The following is a 20,351-nucleotide window of genomic DNA, read 5'->3' as shown; positions in this document are numbered from 1 at the left end:
CAACTCGGTCTCTTGGAGTCATTGTTGATCAGAATTTAAGCTGGAAAGCTCAGATCACTAGCCTAAGGCTTAAGTTAGGAAGAACCGTAGGTTTAATGCATCGTCTTAAATTTTTCCTTCCTTTTTAAGCTTTAAAATCAATCTATTTTTCTCTTGTTCATTCATAAATTAATTAATGTTCGATTATTTATTTGAGTACGTTTCAGTTAAATATTTCTCCTATTGTGAAAATACAAAATAAAGCAATGAGAATCCTTAAGATGTTATTTTATTCCCCAGTTTCTCTTCCTGGTAAATCTCCAACTAAGAGCCTTTACATTTATTTTAATATCATTCCGGTTAGACAAATTTTAGCTTTTCAATGTATGCTTTTCCGTGTCCGTTATCCAAAGGATCTGCAACCAGATTTTTTTAAAATCATTTTTTCCAGACCCACCCTCAATCCGACCATGTAATCTCCGTTGTCTTTTAATTAAGCTTCCTGTGCCTTTCATTGTGTCCGTACGGTCTAGATTTTCGCCTAAAAATGTTATTATAAATTATTTGAACACATATGAATCTTTTTTTAATCAGGGTGCCGCTATTAACATTAAAAACTAAAATCAAAGCGCTGCTAATTAGTAAATATTAGTTTGTGAGTTGCTCCCGGTCTTTCAACTATCGGATAAATATTGACAATAATTTTAATAAATGTTTTTTGGCATTCATTTTTTGGTGTGAGATAGAGTGAGAAGTCTGGTGACATCTGTTTCTTCTGGGTTTGTTTGTTTATACCATTTGTATTGTCACCCGGCTTTCGAGCCAGTCTCCCTGCCGGTGATGTTATGTGAATAGTTTTAGACATCTATAGTTAAAGAATAATAAAGAACTTGAAACTTGAACTTGAACAAGGAAAACTGAGAATGCGAGAAAGAAAGCAAAATTTAGAACAAGCGTCAAGGATACAGAGACTTAGAGTAGACAAGAGACAGAGACAGATATAGAGTGGGGGGAGAGAGCAAGAGAAAGGAGAGAACAGAAAGAGAAATGGAAAGAGAATAAAAATTGTATCACCAACAGGTAATAGTTCCCAATCGCACATATTGAAATTTTAAATAATATATTTGTAAAATCAAAGAACGAAAATTAAAAAAAAAAAAAAAAGTTCTGGAAGGCAAGTTCTAATATGAACTTCGAATAAGACTGAAGATAGCAAATTCGCAATATTAGCTCCTCAAAGTAAACAATTAAAGTAGAAGTAAAAGATGGAAGTCAAAATAATTGAAAAGTAAAATACGCATAATTTCTAAATCGCTGTGCATTCGGTTATATCTTATAAATGTTTGGTGCTATACAATCATTTTGACTGATTCTACACCCAAGTTCACCTTCCTTAAATTTGGCACCTCCTACTGACAAAAACTCCAAAAGTGATCTTTTCGATTGAAACATTGAGTTCCCACTTTTTTTCCAATTCTTAAGGATCCCAACAACCAATTCAAACAATGAGATTTCCCAGGCCTTGATTCTGCAGCATTTGGTATAAATTAAAGCAAAAATGAATAACTGAGGAACTGAATTGATAGTCCATTCAGATGCATAGGGAAAGGCTCAAAAGCCAATCCATATCATGGAAAACCTGTCGGTTTTGGGGTTATAAAAATTCCCCTAGTTTCCCTATGGTATCAATTGAGTTTTCATGGGTCGTCGAGTCAAAATGAGCAAGTACTTTTGAAAGTGGAATGCACGTCAACTGTTAAGCACACGAAAGTTTGAGATTTGGTGGTTCTTATCCAGAACCATAAGCTCTTGTCCAAGAAAAATAATACTTTGTATAAAACTAACAGTAAGGGGAAAATACTTGACAAGAAACACACTTGGTTTAGAGACTTGGTGCGTACAACTGCATTTTATCTGTGGTTTTTAGTAAAATCTTTGCACCTATTATTAGGACATTTTTCCCCTCGTACCAATTGATTTTCCTCGTCATTTTTGCATGTGTTTGAACAAACCATGACTCTGCAAATTGTTGAAGAGTAGAATATATATTTATCATTTACCTGGCCATTTTCGCTGACCATTATATTGTCTGGATTTCGATCGCCAATTCCTAAAATGAAAGTTGCAACACAATAGCCAGCACATGAGTAGGTAAACGACTCAACGGCAGCTTTTAATTTGTCGCCTTTATTCTTTTCTTTGATCCATTTGAACAATTGTGTGGAATCAACTTGGATGGCTGCCAATTTACCGGCTTGTCTCTGAATGCCGTACACTGTTTTAGCCTTTCGCACAACTTCAATGAGACCAACCTTAAACGATAAATTATAATACAAGTTCGATGTTCTGAAAGTTAAATGCAAGAAGAAGAAGAAGAAGAAGAAGAATAGTCACTGTAGATATTATTCACAGGAACATACACACCATATTATTTTCAACGATTTAGCAGATAATTAGCAGATAATTTGGGTGGTTCAAATCGAACTCCGATAGGTATTATTGACAACCATCAGAAGTAAATCTGATCCAGAGATTTTCTTATTACTTAGCTTTAACTTCAATGGATGTATTTCCAAAACAGTTCTACCTACTGCCTGCAAAAATACAAAAATGACAGACTCGAGACAGACAAGAATCTCTACTCTGCGACGCAAAATTTCCATTATAGTTTATTTTTCTATTTGGTGAATTTATTGTCATAATATGATAACTCTGTCAACCTAACATGTTTAATACAATAAACAAAACTCTAGGTTTGAGTTTGTACCCCCTCCCCCTCAGAACCAACTATTAAAGATTGTTAAATAAAATATATATAATAGCTAAAATATTTGATTTGTCCAAGTTTCGAAATAAAATTGTCGATTTTGACCACCAGCCCCCCCCCCCACAATTTGTGGCAAATTACGCATAAAACCTACTTCACGATTATTCAATGTAACCACATAACTTAATAAATACAAAACATATATTTTTACTGAAAAATAGAATTTCTTATGAATGTAGCCAAAAAGACATTTAACGAGACTTATACCTTTACATAATTGAAAGCCACCCCCACCCCATTCGTCCAACGTTAAGAGAAAACGATCTAGTATACTACTTCTAAGAAGTTTTACCCCAGTCATCGGGTTACGGCTGTAGTCTAAGAATTATTTTTATATCGTGTTTAGACTGAAACTTTATAATAATTATAATCATTGCCTCTTTATCTACCTTTTAGCGATTGTATGTGATTTCAAATTAGCGTTTAAAAAAGAACATTGATTTCATATATTGCCACCACGACTCACTGGTATCCTAATCTAAAGACAAGTGACAAGATTTATGCAGGAACAATTCCAGTAGTAATTTCATTGATATTTGAAAAAAGGATTACATTGGTCTACTTCATAAAATAGTGCATATTTAGATTTAAACGCTTGAATTGTGCAAATTGATAATTAATTTTATCTACTTCAATTTATTTTAATCTACAATTTTAGAATCGATTTTTTTTTCAAACCAAAATTTATAATTGAAGTGGAAAACATCCTGCTGCTGAATAGATAGAAGAAACTTTAAAGAGGTTAAAAGGGCGTTTCAAATCAAAGGACATGGAGCCTAAAATTCAATTGATTTTGATGGCTGATAGACCTTTGATGGTAGAGAAGATGGAGACTTGAATCTATGAAGTGTACACACTTAACTTTTAAATTCTATTTGTAAAAGAACTTTTGCTCCTGAAAAGAAGTAAAGAATGGTGTTTGGAGAGGTATGAATCCCAAGAAGCTTCCTCTTCAATTACACGGCTTTAAACCTTGTCAAATAGAGTCATAGACTTTTTTTTTTTTTTTTTTTTTTTTTTTTTTTTTTTTTTTTTTTTTAGAGCCAGGGATTTAGGCTACTAAATTAATTACAAAACATAATAAATTTAATTACATCTCGTGTAACCTCAAATTTCGCTGCGCTTCATTTTCGCTTTTTATAGATTCTTTGTTTGACAGCGTCCTTGATTTTCTCATGAAGTTTTTTTTTACACACTCGGCACATTAATTCTAAACTGATTAAAGAGATGGCTGTTTATCGGTGTATTTTTGTTTTTTAGTTGATTGACGCTCTATAAGCTTAATCTTTTGTCAAAAGATACGAGTGGTATATCGTCTTGCATATAAAGATGAAGTTTTTTGACTGAATGTTTTTCACTTTAAGCATGTTTAGTTACTTAGAAAAGGAATTGAACACTGCAGCCATATTTGTCCAGCTGTCGGTTATTGAATCGGACGTTTTCAAGTTTTTTTGAAATTATCTCTAAAAACAAATCTCTGACTCCAAACTTTTTGACTACATCTGCATGTGAAATTACATTATTATTATTATTATTTTTACTACTAATACTACTACTAACAAGTCATTGCAGCATCAAGCCGCCTGAGGCCAACACAGCTACGCGCGCTCCTCCTCCATCACAATCTATTTAAAGTCTCCCTCTTCAAACCCTCCCAGGAAGTTCCCATTTTCTTTAAATATCTTTTTATGACATCCTCCCGCTCCAGACGAGGACAATCTGCTTTCCGTTTAGCCCTAGACAGTTGGCCAAAAAGGAAAATCTTCGGCAATCTGTCATACTTCATCCACTGAACGTGCACTAGCCATCTCAATCTTTCTTTCATTATAGCCCAAGAAAGTGGGATTGCAGCAAATTCTTCGTACAACCTACTTTTGAAATACATTCAGTCAGCCATGTACCCAGAACAATCCTTAGACAATTTCTCAGGAAAATATCTTGCAAATCTCCATCTGCTTCTTGGAGTACCCATGCTTCAGAGCCATATTTGACCACCATCATCACTGTACCTTCAAATATTCTAGTCTTGGTTTGTAAACTTATCTTCCTATTCTTCCAAACTTTTTCTAACTGTGAAAAAACACCCTGAACCTTGGATATCCTACTTTTAACATTATCACTACTCCCACCATCTTTAATGTAGTGCTTTCCACTTTAAACATATCCAATCCTGACTGCACCTTTGACACTTTGTCTCCATGTCTGTTTAGAACCATCACCAATTTTGATTCCATTTCAATTTTCAAACTTCGCACACAATTATGATTTTGGAGTTCCTCTAAATGCATCGTAATTCAGAATCCTGAATTGCAAGTGACAAGTCTTCTTGAGTTGAAGTTGCATTCCAAAAGATATATGTTAGCCATTTGGATGTTAAAATGGAAGGCCAGGTTAGATCTCAACCGGAAGTTTTAAGTGTAAGATTTTCTTAGCATAAACTATGAAACCGAAAAATATATGAAGATTTCCCTAATAGATATACCATAAACTGAAAAGAGTAAAGCGTTATGATCTTGCAGTAGCTTGATATGTTATTATGAACTATTTATCAAAGGAAAAACATTATGATAAGAAAGTATGATAAGATAGGAGGAGGCAGAGGACTTACATCTTTACCAGTGGCTAGGCAAGCATAAGGAGTCATACGTAGATCTAGACCGTGAAGTCGCCACAAGCTGTCCATTAGCTTAATCACTTGCAACGTCAGCATGTCTTGTCTGAGATCTGAAAACAAAAAAAAATATTCCAATAGTCTTTTTTTAAGTTCTTGAATTCCAGCTACAAACCGCCTGCTCTTCTTTGCTGTCTTTTCGCTTCACTTTGCCTATCATCAAGACCAAAAATCGGCTGAAACAGCCACGACGTTTACAACGCATAGAAAAGGTTACACAGACGAGTTTACATCACGAAAACAGTTTTCAGGTTTTTTTTTTTTTTTTTTTTTTTTTTTTTTACTGGGATAGGTAGCGAGAAAAAAGTAATAAGTCAATCATAGATCTCTGAATTTCGAAAAAAAAAGAAAAAAGATAACAAGCAACTTATAGTACTACTACTAAGACATGTCATGGCCCCGGATCACCTGAGACCATCGCAGCTGCACATGGTCAGGCTCGACCCACACCTGTTCAGAGCTTCAGTCCACAATCCTAATCATGAAGTTGCATATTTCTCTATTCATAAAATATTTCAATATTGTTTTAAACCATATTTATTTGATTGTTCTTCTTCTTCCTTTTCTTCCTGTTAGCTAAAAACCAACCCCTCATTTCAAATGAGCGCGACGATAAATAGTTGGATTAGGATCACAGAACTTCACCTCCCCATTAGTACACAAAATCATAAAACCTATATGTTTCTTCTGCAAAAATGGATCAGAAGGATATAACAGCTTAAGGTGGATATCACCTAACTTACCATCACCATTTTTAAAAATGGCAGCATGTATGTTCAATAAGGCATCTTCAGCCACGGCATCTGGATTCCTCCAGACTAAGCACAAGGGACGCTTTGCCGAGTCCATAATCCGACATTGATCAGCAAGAAGTTGACCGAGTGTATAGCCACTGTTCAGAGGAGAAGTGAAGTTCTGTAGTGACTCCAAGTAGTCTGATTGAGCAATTTGTTCCATTAAAAATTTTAGTCTTTCCTGAATGATAAAAAAAATACAATTATACCAACAAAAAAGCAAATGTTTCTGACTGAAAATTGGGAGTTTCACAGAACGTCATTTCTGATAAAAGCCATCGAATCCAGAGTATTTGTTAATTCTGGCTTTGCCTTTTAGGAATTCAAATCTTATAATCTGAAGTATAAAAATCCCTGCAATCAGACAGTAGAGCGATATCATATTTTAAGGTAATATTTGAATGGTTGAAAACCTGAAAATTAATAGCTCATTTTTATTTGGTAACTCGGGATATTTTATTGAAACACTGACATGTTTTGTAGCTGTATAATTCTACCTATTTGAATAACCCCCTCCCTCGATCTAATATTTTTTTTTGTATTTACATTGAGAAATACTTCTTTATTGCTATTTCTATTGAAAATAATGTCCATCATCCTAAATTTTCGTCAATTTCAGTGTAAACACGACTCTAACCAAAAGATTCTGTACTGACTCCAAGTAATCTGATAGAGCGATTCGTTCAATCCACAGTTCCATTGTTACCAGGAAAATTAAGACGCAAAATATCGTCATGCGAAAAAAGAGGAGACGAGATTTGCTTAAGACTGTCAAATCAGCGATTTCCCATAGTATAGTTGTTGTTAGTACTTAAATGTGGATATTAGATATTCTTCTATACTTTTACATTAATTGTTGCCTTCACAATTAGTCGCAATCACAAGAATTCGCTGTCGCAAAAAGTTGCAGTCATGATTAGTTGCAGCACAAGTAAGCACAGTCATAGTCTTCAGAATCAACAGTGAAGCAGTGACAAAACTGGGAATAAACGTGTGCAATGGCATACGCGGATATTTATATTTGACAAGAGAAGTGGAAACGGCAGCGACCAAGGACAAATTATTAATAAAAGGTTGGAAAAAGCAAAAGAAACACTGAAGTAAAGGCAACAGCAGTGATGAAATAGGCACAGAAAAGTTTGAAATGTTAAGAAGTAAAAGCATACTATTGAAGCATCACACACTTTCAATCTCTTTAAATCTTACGATCATCATTTCACAACCTAAATAAATCCCCGTCCCTTCCGAGAAAAAAAAATCGATTCTTTTCAACTCTTCCCCTAATTTCCAAGATGTTTGTTTATTTCGCTCATTTTGCGTCATTTTTTTTTATGAGCCACTTCCCTGAAAAAATTCCCTGTGACAGTCCTTTGATATAATTACCATGTACACATACTAGGTAAACGCTAAGACAGAAACACTTAACAGGAGTAAGGTAAACTTTTTTTCTTTCCTCACTTTTCAGGGATCTCTTAAAGGTATTAATGGCTGCCTTTACTTCTCTTCTAATAGGCCTGAAACGCAGCCACACGAAGACTTAAACGGTATGAAAGCCATATCCAATAACAGTAAACGAGGTTATCTTTAAATGGCTCACCTAAATGTTTGGATATATATATATACGTTGTACAGGATTTATTTTGTTCTCGAGTTGTGATTCTCACCGTTTTTACTATTAATCTGTTCATACTTCTGCTTTAGGTTTATACCATTTGCCCTTGCCTTTTGCTTTAGCTGTTCGGATTAATTCAAGATCGTTTTCAAGAAAAATATATACAAATATAATCAAATCTACAGTTGCTCGTTTAAAGGGAGTATATAATATATATATAAATATATATTACTAAGCTATTACCCCCAATACCCCCAAAATATATTACGTAGCTATTACCCCCAAAAACAAAACTTTTGAAATAGGAAAAGAGCCTTTAATCACATTCTTTCCCATGCGCAATCATAAAATAGTCTAATATCTTCATTTTTTCCATAGACGTAGCTATTACCCCCAAAAACTAAAACTTTTGAAATAGGAAAAAAGCCTTTAATCACATTCTTTACCATGTATATATATATATATTATATACCTATTATATAATATATATATATATATATATATATATATATATATATATATATATATATATATATATATATATATATATATATATATATATATATATATAAATATACATATATATATATATATTCTCCTTCCTACTTATCCTTTCCACGCGCTAAAATAGAATGGTTCTTATTCAATTGTAATTTTCTTCAATATATAAATTACGGAATAGCCTAATTGTCGTGTTATTCTTTAGAAAGTCAAATTTTCGTGAGCAATTCAATGTGAATTGTTGCTGTTTCTTGTTCCATACCTTTTTCTTTAATCGTTCGGGGCAGTTTGTCATCTTGTGTAATTTTACATGCGTCATAAATAATAAAATGACACAATCATCGTTTTATTCTTTAGTTTGGTTTGCCAAAAGTCACAGGGTGGCAAATCAACAATTTCAGTTGAACTAAATAATTCTGTCGTGGATTCAATTAGTCTTGCCTGCTTATCCTTTACAGACGCTAAAGCGACACGTTCCTTATCCAGTTGTAATTTTCTGAGGCATCTACATTACACATTAGTATAATTGATACCGTTCTTCTTTAGTTTTGAGTAACATTTTCGTTTGCAATTCCATTTGGTTGGTTGCTGTTCTTGGTCCTTTTCTTTAGCTTTTCTTGGCCCTTTTCTTTAGCTGTTTCAATTCATTTATCATCTTGTGTAATTTTGCACGCGTCATAGATGCTAAATATTGATTGCTCCTTCCTGTTTTTCAATCACAGACTCACGCCAAACTAACATATTCCTTCATTCTATTGTAATTGTGGGTTGTCCACTAATCGCAGATTTCGTTTCGCAGACTAATCGCGACATTTTTGTTTAGAATTCAATTTGATTTTTGGTATTTCTTGTTCTGTGCCTTTTTTTACCTCTTCAGAGCAATTTGTCATCTTGTGTAATTTTGCATGCATCATAGATACTAAAAACAATACGACCACTGCTGGAGGGAGAATGAATTAACGTATTGCTCTTTAAATGTATATAAATATGATCCCACTCATATGATTTTTTTTTTCAAAAAAATAAGTCTAAACAAATTTAGCTGGACTATTCCTTGTGTATAACTATGTTGACCTTGAAATAGCAGTTTTTGTTTGGACATTTCCTTCGTTAATACAACTTAAATAGTTTGTTTTAGTGTGACCGCATGGTAGATGGAAAAGGGCAGACTCCTAGAGCTCATGGATTTTTTTTCTTGCGATATTTTCTTTTCATTTTTTGCGGTACTTTAAGTGGAATAAAAACGTTTGAAATAAAATAAATCAAACAGTTCGTGGTAACGAACTGTAGTAAGGAGCGACCCGGCTCAATAGTAACCAAAACTCTAAAAAATGGAATTTTGATACCAATAGCTACATCAAAAGAATCGTATTTTAATACTGGTTTTAAATATATAAGTTTCATCAAGTTTAGTCTTACCCATCAAAAGTTACGAGCCTGAGAAAATTTGCGTTATTTTAGAAAATAGGGGGAAACGCCCCCTAAAAGTCATAGAATCTTAACGAAAATCACACCATCAGATTCAGCGTATCAGAGAACCCTACTGTAGAAGTTTCGAGCTCCTATCTAACAAAATTAGGAATTTTGCATTTTTTGCCAGAAGGCAGATCACGGATGCGTGTTTATTTGTTTTTTTGTTGTTTTTTTTTTTTTTTTCCCCAGGGGTGATCGTATCGACCCAGTTGTCCTAGAATGTTGCAAGAGGGCTCATTCTAACGGAAATGAAAACTTCTAGTGCCCTTTTTAAGTGACCAAAAAAATTGGAGGGCACCTAGGCCCCCTCCCACGCTAATTATTTTCCCAAAGTCAACGGATCAAAATTCTGAGATAGCCATTTTATTCAGCGTAGTCGAAAAACCTTATAACTATGTCTTTGGGACGACTTACTCCCCCACAGTCCCCGTGGGAGGGGCAACAAGTTACAAACTTTGACCTGTGCTTACATATAGTAATGGTTATTGGGAAGTATACAGGCGTTTTCAGGAGGATTTTTTTGGTTTGGGGGAGGGGTTGAGAAGAGGGGGATATGCTGGGGGAACTTTCCTTCGAGAATTTGTAATGGGAGAAGAAAATTTCCATGAAGGGAGAGCAGGATTTACTAGCATTATTTAAAAAAAAAACAATTAAAAAATAAAAGTGAAAAAGCTTTTTCAGCTGGAAGTAAGGAACAGCAATAAAACTTAAAACAAACAGAAATTATTACCCATATGAGGGGCTCACCTCCTTCTAATACCTCGCTCTTTACGCTAAAGTATTTTCGGTAATTTCAACTACTTATTCTACGGCTTTTGTGATTCAGGGGGTCATTCTTAATGAATTGGGATAAAATTTAAGCTTTAGTGTAAAGAGCGAGGTACTGACGATGGGGCGAATCCCCTCATATATGTAATAAAAACATGAGAATACAAAAGTTCTTTACGTAAGCTAATTTATAAGTTACGTAAATCTTTTACCAATAAAAAGATTCGTAAAAAATTAAAAGTTCTAGTTGCCTTTTTAATTAACCAAAAAATTGGGGGGCAACTAGGCTTCGTCCCCCGCTCTTTTTTTCTCAAAATCATTCGATTAAAATTATGAGAAATAATTTTATAGCTCTTTACGCTTAAGTTTTTTACTGTTTTAGAAAGAAGAATTGAGAGAAAGAGTCAAACTTTAGCGTAAAGAGCGGGGCGTTGATGAGGAAGCAGCCTCTTTCATATACGAAGTAATTTCTGTGCGTTTTAAGTTTTGATGTCACTCCTTACTTTCAGTTGAAAAAACTTGTTTTTTTTATTTAATTATGAAATAAAGCCTGTGAAATAAAACGCTATAACGTTTTATTATATCTTTTTTCCCAAGCCACTTCAAATAAAAGGAATGGTCGTAGAAACTTCGGTGGGGGGTTCATTCGATTGGAAATCGGTAGTTCTATTTTCCCCCTTTAAGAGTCAAAAGTAATCGGAGGGCAACGAGCCCCTCCCCCTTCTTTTCCCCAAATGCATCCGATCAAAATTTTGAGATAGCCATTTTGTTCAAAATAGTTCAAAGATCAGAAAACAAAAACTTCGGGGTCAACAAAATCCTCAGAGCCCGCAGGTACATGTTGAAAGTTATGCCCTGGGGGCATACAAGGTATCTATGGGAGGTGTGGTTTTATGAATTTTATAAGAAGCTCATTTCATTGAAAATTTAAAGTTCCAGTGGTCATTTTAAGAGTGAAAAGTGATCGGAGGGCATGCCCCGGGGGCATACAAGGTATCTATCGGAGGTATGGTTTATAAATTTCAGAAGAGGCTCATTTGATTGAAAATTTTAAGTTCTAGCGGCCATTTTAAGAGTGAAAAGTGATCGGAGGGCAGTTATCCCCCAATGACCTCTTTTCCACAAATATGTCCGATCAAAGTATTGAAAAGCCGTTTTATTCATAATAGTTGAAAGATCATACAGAGAAATTCCAGGGTCAACAAAAACCTCCCGAGCCCGGGGGCATGTGTTGTAAGCCATACCTTGGGGCATATATAAGATTTTATGGAAGGGGTGTTCGTTTAATCTTCTGAGGGGGCTCATTTGATTAGAAATTGAAAATTCTATTTATATTTTAAGAGCCAAAAGTGATTGAAGGGTAACAAGCCCCCCCTCCCCCAACACCCTTTTTCCTCAAATGAATTCGATCGAAATTTTGAGATAGGCATTTCCTTGAAAATAGTGCATGCATAATATAACGATACTTCAAGGGTTGAGAGAGCCCCACAAAGCCCGGGGTCAAGGGTTCTAAGTTGATACCCAGGGACAAATAAGGATTTATGGAAGGCTTGGTCGTAGAAAATTTTGATGTGGCTCATTCCATTGGAAATCGAAATTTCTTTTGCCCTTTTTAAGAGTCGAAAGTAATTAGAGGAAAACCAGCCCCCCCCCCCACACGCTTTCTTCCCCAGATGCATAAATTTTTGAAATTACTAATTTTTTCAAAATGGTCCAAAATTCAAAAATTTGTAACTAAGGGGCTGAAAAATCCCCCATAGCCCCCAGGGCAGGGGTTTTGACTTATACAAACTGCCCATTGTTAACATATAAGGTTTTTGTAGAAGGGGTGGTCGTATTAATTTTGGGGAGAGATCATTCGATTGGAAATTGAAACTTCTCGTTCTTTTTAAAGAGACAAAAGTGATCAAAGGGCAAGCTGAACCCCCCCCTTTTCTCCAAAATGTACCCTGTCAAAAATTTAGAAATAGCCATTTGGTTCAAAATAGTCCAAAAGCCAAATGACTGTCTCCAGAACTGAAAAAATAGCCCCTTGTTGTCGTTACGCCACCCCAAATCAAGAAATACACAAGTATGAAAATTTCTATTTGCTTTTGCTAACCCTTTGTACTGTTGCCACAACTGAGACTGAGGCCCAATTTTACATACATAAGAAACAATTTCTTCATTTCAAATTGGACCAATTTCAAGTTCATGGTATAAACTCGTCCCTTCACCGCCCCTTGTTGTGACTCTGGTCTTTACCTTGTATCCTTCATCTTTCTTTTCTTTTAAGGCATCTGTTAATTTGGTCAATTTATCAAGAGCATCCACTTGCCTAATAAGTACCCTTAAATGATGGCCAAGACCACGACAGAAAGCTTCTAAATACAGACAAAATCTTCTGTGAACAGCTGGGTCATGCAATTCCGACCTGAAATCAAGGAATGTACCAAATATAGGATAGACAAAAAAAAAACACTAAATCCTATAAAGAAGCAATCCAACAATAATATAACACTAGAGATTTAAAGGCTGGGTGGCTGTATTGGTGATCTTAGTGAAAAAGTAATTGTGGTCTTTCAGAGCTACAGAGCCACCACCAAGAGTTCTTCCAGGAGGGGGGGGGGGGCATGGGCTACCAGGAGCTTTATTTTTCCCGAAACACAATCTTCAATTGTCCTATTTTGATACTTTTTATAAAGTCTTATTGTTACGAAAAAGAAAGTATTGTTACAGAAGGGGGGGGGGGGGGTTAGCTCAATCCGCCTTCTGGTGTCCATGTAAAGTTAAGTTCAAAGAGAGCAAAATTTTACTAAGGACACTTGGTTTTACGTCAAATGATAAAAAAAAGTGTCTTAGCGTACTTCATATACAGCTTGGTATTAATCCAATTGACATCAGAAATGAATTCCTCCTCCCGGCAAAATTATGTCAAAAAATAGAAATGAACATCATGTGTTCTTATAAAAATACACATTTACGTTTCTTTTAAAGCCTTCTGTCACACTCTATAAAAGCACAAATGTCAACTTCACCTAACCTGAAATCAGTACAAAATTTGAATAGATGTGTATATTTTGAAAAACAAAACAGAATAAATCCAAACACTAAGTAAGTTTGTGTGATACCACAAAAATGACCTAAAGCATTCTGGTGTCTTCTGGTGTCCATGTAAAGTTAAGTTCAAAGAGAGCAAAATTTTACTAAGGACACTTGGTTTTACGTCAAATGATAAAAAAAAGTGTCTTAGCGTACTTCATATACAGCTTGGTATTAATCCAATTGACATCAGAAATGAATTCCTCCTCCCGGCAAAATTATGTCAAAAAATAGAAATGAACATCATGTGTTCTTATAAAAATACACATTTACGTTTCTTTTAAAGCCTTCTGTCACACTCTATAAAAGCACAAATGTCAACTTCACCTAACCTGAAATCAGTACAAAATTTGAATAGATGTGTATATTTTGAAAAACAAAACAGAATAAATCCAAACACTAAGTAAGTTTGTGTGATACCACAAAAATGACCTAAAGCAATCATTTTTGTAATGATAAGCTTCGCCTCTCTATTTGAAAAGGGGGCTGGATATTTATATTTTTAACATCATTACATCCAAAAGTACAAGCATCTGATAGTTAAGTAAACTTTTGAAATGTCTACTTGTCAGTTTTGAAGGACTTCGCGAAGTTTTCAGTAAAACAAATTCAACAAAATTTATGTTACTAGGAAACATAAAGTCTGAGTAGTGACAAAGTAATTACGGGGTTTCGGATACTTCAGATAGGTGCAGAATCTCCCTGCGGCGGCAAGGTTTCACTTACATCAAAAAATAAAGCGTCTTTATGTGGACAAATACTCAGATGAATTTTATTTCAGATCCGACTTCACTTGCATGAAGAAAAAAAAATACTTTCACGTCGTTAAATGCTCAGGTTACTTTTATGCAAGGTTAGACTAAAAAAAAATAAATTAGTTTTTCCACAGGCAATATTGTTCCAAAGCAACTGAACAAAAAAGAAAAAAAAAATCCTAATAAAAATGTAAAGTTGACTCTCTTTTTAGATAGTAGACATTTTTTAGGCCACTCTTTTAAATGAGCAATCTTTAGAAAAACTTTACAAGGATCACACAATTTGAACTTCATTTTTGCTTCATTTATTCAAGTTGCTCTTATTCCAAATCAGTACTTAAAAAATTGTTCCTTCGGTCAACAAAAGAGCCATCTAAATAAAAATTCAAAAAGATGGCTCTGTATGTATTTAAAATCAACAAAATTCCAATTTGTACCGGTATAAACTTATAATTACTCTTTATTTTGACAGGTGCCTAAATTAGCCTGCTTTTGTTGTCAAGAAATTTTTTAGGACATTGACATCGCTTTCTTGCTATCATTTGACAAACCTATAAATTTCAATTAAAACTTAGCCTAATTGGACTGCACGGCGGACTGCTGAGAGAACATTAGCATATCTGAGGTGATTTTGTTCATTTCAAATTCTAACATCGGTCTTTATGACTGGTTCATTTAGACATTATGTCCGTTTCAGTTTCCAAAAGATCGTTGCAGAGCGTTTCAATATGCAACGGGTACTATGCAATTTGAATTTTTATCTTAGCATGGACAAATAATTGAACAACACTAAGCAGAGTTAAATTTATTAACGGATTGTGTAAAACAAATAGTATACACTATCTAATGAAGACGAGAAGAATAGATGTAGTTTCCACGCCCCTTCCTCCCTTCTTTCTAGGAAATTTTAATTTTTGACTTCTCATAAACTTCGTATACTATAACCATTTTTTAAAGTTTTGTGGATCTTTGACCAACCTACAAGAGAATAAATAAGAAAAACCATCTTTCAGTGCAAACAATAATCATGTCAAAACTATTGAAGATAAGCAATATTGCACAAGATAGGAGTCACATGGTAGTTTACAATTTTCTCTACTGCTTTCTTATAATATCTGTACGTTTTTGCTATTTTTACATGTTTTTCTCCCACTTCCCTCAAAAAAAAATCTCCACTATATTCCTTGTTGCTGGGTTGAGGAAAATGCAACAAACATTCATAATATTTATGAATCGTTCAAAGCCATTACTGTGTGTATTGTGTACATTTAAATTTTGCAATCCTTAAAAGCAAAATTTCCAGATTTCAGCGACGGTCACAGAATAATACTGCTGATTTGACAAGAAGCACGAAAAACAAGAGTAGGCCCATAAAGAATCCCTCATATAAAATGAGGGACCTCATATAAAAGATAAACACCCAGGTTGGGACATCTTTCCAATATTTGTTTCACCAAGCATAAAGAAGGTCACATTAAGACCTTTAGGAGTCTTCAGGCTATAGTAGTGGATCCAAAGAGGCGACTGCCCCCTGCCCATGGCGTGGGAGAAAATTATTCCGGTTTGTAACTTGTAGGTGATTCGTTAGAATGAATTGAAGTGTGTAGCCCAAAGGTAAAAAAGGGGCGGAGGGAGTGAAAGGTAAAAATTGATATTTAATCCCTCTTGATTTCAAGGAATATTTCTAGTCTACAGTGCTATTATGAAGGTAAAGAGCAACAGTAAACTCTAAATGAACAGAATGTATTCCATGTAAGAGTGGGCTGCCTTTTCCTCATCGCTATCTCTGCGTCATGGTCGTAGAAACTTCGGAGGAGGTCCATTTGATCAGGAATTCATACATTTAGTCCATTTTTCAGTTGACTATGTTTGGAGACCAGCCAGCTTCTATCCTAAAACTGTTTTTAAAAGCTGTTTTTTTCTTTTTCTTTTTTTTACCCCTTAGGACACCTGCACCTTGTCTCTGGCTGCTTAATTCTGCGTGTGGGGAAATTTTCCATGGAAGGGGATTTGGGAATTATGTCAATTTTTAACAGGGGGGGGGGGATTTTCCGGGGAAGGGGTATTTTCAGCAAGGAATATTTTACAGGGGAAAATATCCTTCTATAAACGCCTAGGCCTCACATAATGATCAAGAGAGGATTAAAAAAGATTATTAAAAGTCGCTATACAGAAGAACAGAAAAAATTATTCTATAAAAGGGTACTAATTCATTTAATCTGATTGACCATCGTCTCCAACCCTTGGATCGTGCCACATTTGGATTCATTCGATATTAATATTAAGAAGCTAGTTTTTTTTTTTTTTTTTTTTTTTTTTTTTTTTTTTTTTTTTTTTAGCTTCATAGAGACATGTAAACGCCTGTGAAAACCGCGCAAAGTAAACAACCTTACCCTAGGATTGACTCGTCTCCCACGATCCGCCGTTGGGCTTTACCCTAATGCGGGGCTTCCACGGCGTCAATAAAGCTACTCTAACTGGTTTCAACGGTTTCAATCATTTCATATGGAAATACAATAGAACAAATCAAGTCTTATAGAAAAAACCTTACTTTAAGTGCCAGAAAAGGTAGTGGCCAACTTTTTTATTGGTAAGACCTCGGCTCAGTAGAAACTTGAAAAGATCATTGTCCAAATATGGCTCATATTTTAAGGTCTGCACAAGCTGGAGAAGATACTGTAACAAAAAAAAGAGTTCACATTTAAAAAGTAACTTAGATAATTAGCCTAACAAACTAGTTACATCTGTAATTGAAATGAACACCATTTTTACAAAATACGCCATTTAAACAAATAACATCCTTCCAAGCTCAAAACTCAAATAACATGACAGCTAAATGAATATAAGAGGAAACTAGGATGAACGCCATGTTCAATGTTACCACAAATTCTTAAGATCCAAATGAGATGTGCAGCTAGGTTTTTGGAAAGCAATATCAGCACTTGCTTCCCTTGGCAGTTTTCTGTAATTATCTAGCAGGAAATATCTTTTCAATTTTAAAGTGTGATGTTCCGCTCTACAGGCTGCTAACACCTCATTTGGCTTTCACCGATCTCTAGAATAAGTATGCAAGAAAACATGATTGTTAGTTTGTGGTTTTTAAGGTCATTAAAACATTTATTTTTCCACTACTCTTATGCAAAAAAAAAAATCTATATAAACAATGAATAAATCATAAACCCTCTCTAACTCTCGTATAACTTAAACTGAAGGTAAATTGGTACTCACTTGATACCTCACCTTTGATCTTAGTTCCTCCTGTGCCACAAGAAAGAGCTGCTAATCATCCCTCAGATGTGCTTCTGCCCAGAAATCTTCAGATTGGGGTTGGACTGTCGAACTGATAAACTTCAGGTCCCGCTGGTATGTACGACAAATTGTATTTTTGGCTTTCCTCTTCTTCGGGTTCCCTCTGGTTGCCACTCGAGTATCGTTCTGGTGAGTCTTTCTTCCACCATACGGATAGTTTCCCAAGTAGCGCCAACTTTGTTGGCGTATGACATCTGTTACCAGGGGCTGATGCGTAATAGAGTGAACCATCTAGTTAGGTGTGTGATCCCTCCAATTTTATATTCGGTATCCTGCAGAAACAGTTGTTCTCAAAGCGAAAATCCTCTTTTCTTGCTGTTGATTCAGTTTATCGCATTCACAGCTATAGAGGAGGGCAGAGAGGATGTTACTGTTGAACAACCTCAATTTCAGTTTCAGGGAGTACTTTTTCAATCGCCAAACTTGCTTTAGTCGATTAAAAGTCCCACTCGAAGTACCTCCTTTTCTCTTAATCCAGTTGGTTCGACCGTGCTTCCGAGGTATCTGTATTCCATTACCTGCTCTACTGAATTGTCCCCGCACTTTATGCATAGTGGTGAGTCGCTTGTTGTCATGCTTTTTGTCTGGTCCAAAATAATCTTTAAGTCCCAAAAGACTTGCTTTCTCTCGTATGACATCGAGATGCTCCTGGAGCCTTTCCTTGTTTGCCTCAATCAGGGTGATGTCGTCGGCGAACTTAATGGTAAGACAATTTTATTGATAATTCAGAGTTCAAAGTGCAAACATCAAAATTGGATATTGTATGGACATTAATAATTCAGTCAGTTGTAGTGAAGAAAACAAAAATTTCGCAATAGGGATTAGTGACATATAATCCTGACATATTTTTATTGACCTATATATGCGTCTACTGACAAACTGACCTAGTTTCTGAAAATTTATATATATATATATATATATATATATATATATATATATATATATATATATATATATATATATATATATATATATATATATATATATATAGTCATAAATCCTTTGAAGAGTCTTTTGAGGAATACCTATCTGTTTCAATTGATGTTATTCGTTACAAGTTCGGCGACACTGTTTAGCTAATTTGGTGCAAATTTCAAAGGTGCTGTTTAAATTGTCACAAACAAGAAACGAGTACAAATTACGACTCAACAATCTGAACAATCTCACCACTGAAAAGCCACGGGTCTTTTTTGGTACCCCAACTTCCTGTAAGTGCGCACTTTCACTGTTGTACACGAAAGATTTATTTCCCGATCTTCAAGACATTTATTCCCACCAGAATCATTTCACACAGTGGCGTCAGAACTGATTGAGTGTCCTTTGGGAGTTATTCTGATCAAAGGAGTCTATGTTTATACCTTTTACCGGAAATTATGATCATGTCGAATAAGCAGAAGCATTACTGCCCCAAATGCTGATCAAACAGTTCGTGGTACCGAACTGTTTTAAGGAGTGACCCGGCTCAATAGTAACCAAAAGTCTAAAAAATGAAATTTTGGTACCAATAGCTACATCAAAAGAATCGCATTTTAATGCTGATTTTAAATATATAAGTTTCATCAAGTTTAGTTTTACCCATCAAAAGTTACGAGCCTGAGAAAATTTGCGTTATTTTAGAAAATAGGGGGAAACGCCCCGTAAAAGTCATAGGATCTTAACGAAAATCACACCATCAGATTCAGCGTATCAGGGAACCCTACTGTAGAAGTTTCAAGCTCCTATCTACAAAAATGTGGAATTTTATATTTTTTGCCAGAAGGCAGATCACGGATGCGTGTTTATTTGTTTTTTTTTCCAGGGGTGATAGTATCGACCCAGTTGTCCTAGAATGTTGCGAGAGGGCTCATTCTAACGGAAATGAAAAGTTCTAGTGCCCTTTTTAAGTGACCAAAAGAATTGGAGGGCACCTAGGCCCCCTCCCACGCTAATTATTTTCCCAAAGTCAACGGATCAAAATTCTGAGATAGCCATTTTATTCAGCGTAGTCGAAAAACTTTATAACTATGTCTTTGGGGACGACCTACTCCCCCACAGTCCCCGTGGGAGGGGTTACAAGTTCAAAACTTTGACCAGTGCTTACATATAGTAATGGTTATTGGGAAGTGTACAGGCGTTTTCAGGAGGATTTTTTGGTTGGAGGCAGGGGTTGAGAAGAGGGGGATATGCTGGGGGAACTTTCCATCGAGAAATTTGTCATGGGGGAAGAAATTTTCCATGAAGGGAGCGCAGGATTTACTAGCATTACTTAAAAAAAAACAATGAAAGTTTTTTTTTCATCTGGAAGTAAGCAGCAGCATTAAAACTTAAAACGAACAGAAATTATTACCCATATGAGGGGCTCACCTCCTCCTAATACCTCGCTCTTTACGCTAAAGTATTTTTAGTAATGTCAACTATTTATTCTGCGGCTTTTGTGATTCAGGGGTCATTCTTAATGAATTGGGACAAAATTTAAGCTTTAGTGTAAAGAGCGAGGTACTGACGAGGGGGCGAACCCCCTCATATATGTAATAAAAACATAAGAATACAAAAGTTCTTTACATAAGCTAATTTATAAGTTACGTATATCTTTTACTTATAA

The 20,351-nt window shown here is 35.1% G+C and overlaps 1 protein-coding gene across 1 annotated transcript in view; it reads right to left on the bottom strand.

The window, feature by feature from the left end:
* The window catches only part of LOC136031337 (phosphatidylinositol 4,5-bisphosphate 3-kinase catalytic subunit alpha isoform-like), a 226,435-nt gene that overhangs the window by 24,868 nt on the left and 181,216 nt on the right, over window positions 1-20,351 (bottom strand). The window contains exons 12-16 of the mRNA XM_065710827.1: window positions 17,013-17,137; window positions 12,870-13,038; window positions 6,221-6,452; window positions 5,415-5,530; window positions 2,040-2,291 (exon numbers count right to left, since the gene is read on the bottom strand). Coding sequence (XP_065566899.1) covers window positions 2,040-2,291; window positions 5,415-5,530; window positions 6,221-6,452; window positions 12,870-13,038; window positions 17,013-17,137 — 894 coding nt within the window. The remainder of the gene's footprint in view (window positions 1-2,039; window positions 2,292-5,414; window positions 5,531-6,220; window positions 6,453-12,869; window positions 13,039-17,012; window positions 17,138-20,351) is intronic.

The sequence above is a fragment of the Artemia franciscana genome, chromosome 1 (genome assembly GCF_032884065.1).
Source record: "Artemia franciscana chromosome 1, ASM3288406v1, whole genome shotgun sequence".
In the NCBI taxonomy this organism is placed as follows: Eukaryota; Metazoa; Arthropoda; class Branchiopoda; order Anostraca; family Artemiidae; genus Artemia; species Artemia franciscana.
The sequence above is the reverse complement of the archived record's forward strand: the minus strand, read 5'-3'. Positions and strand labels throughout refer to the sequence as shown.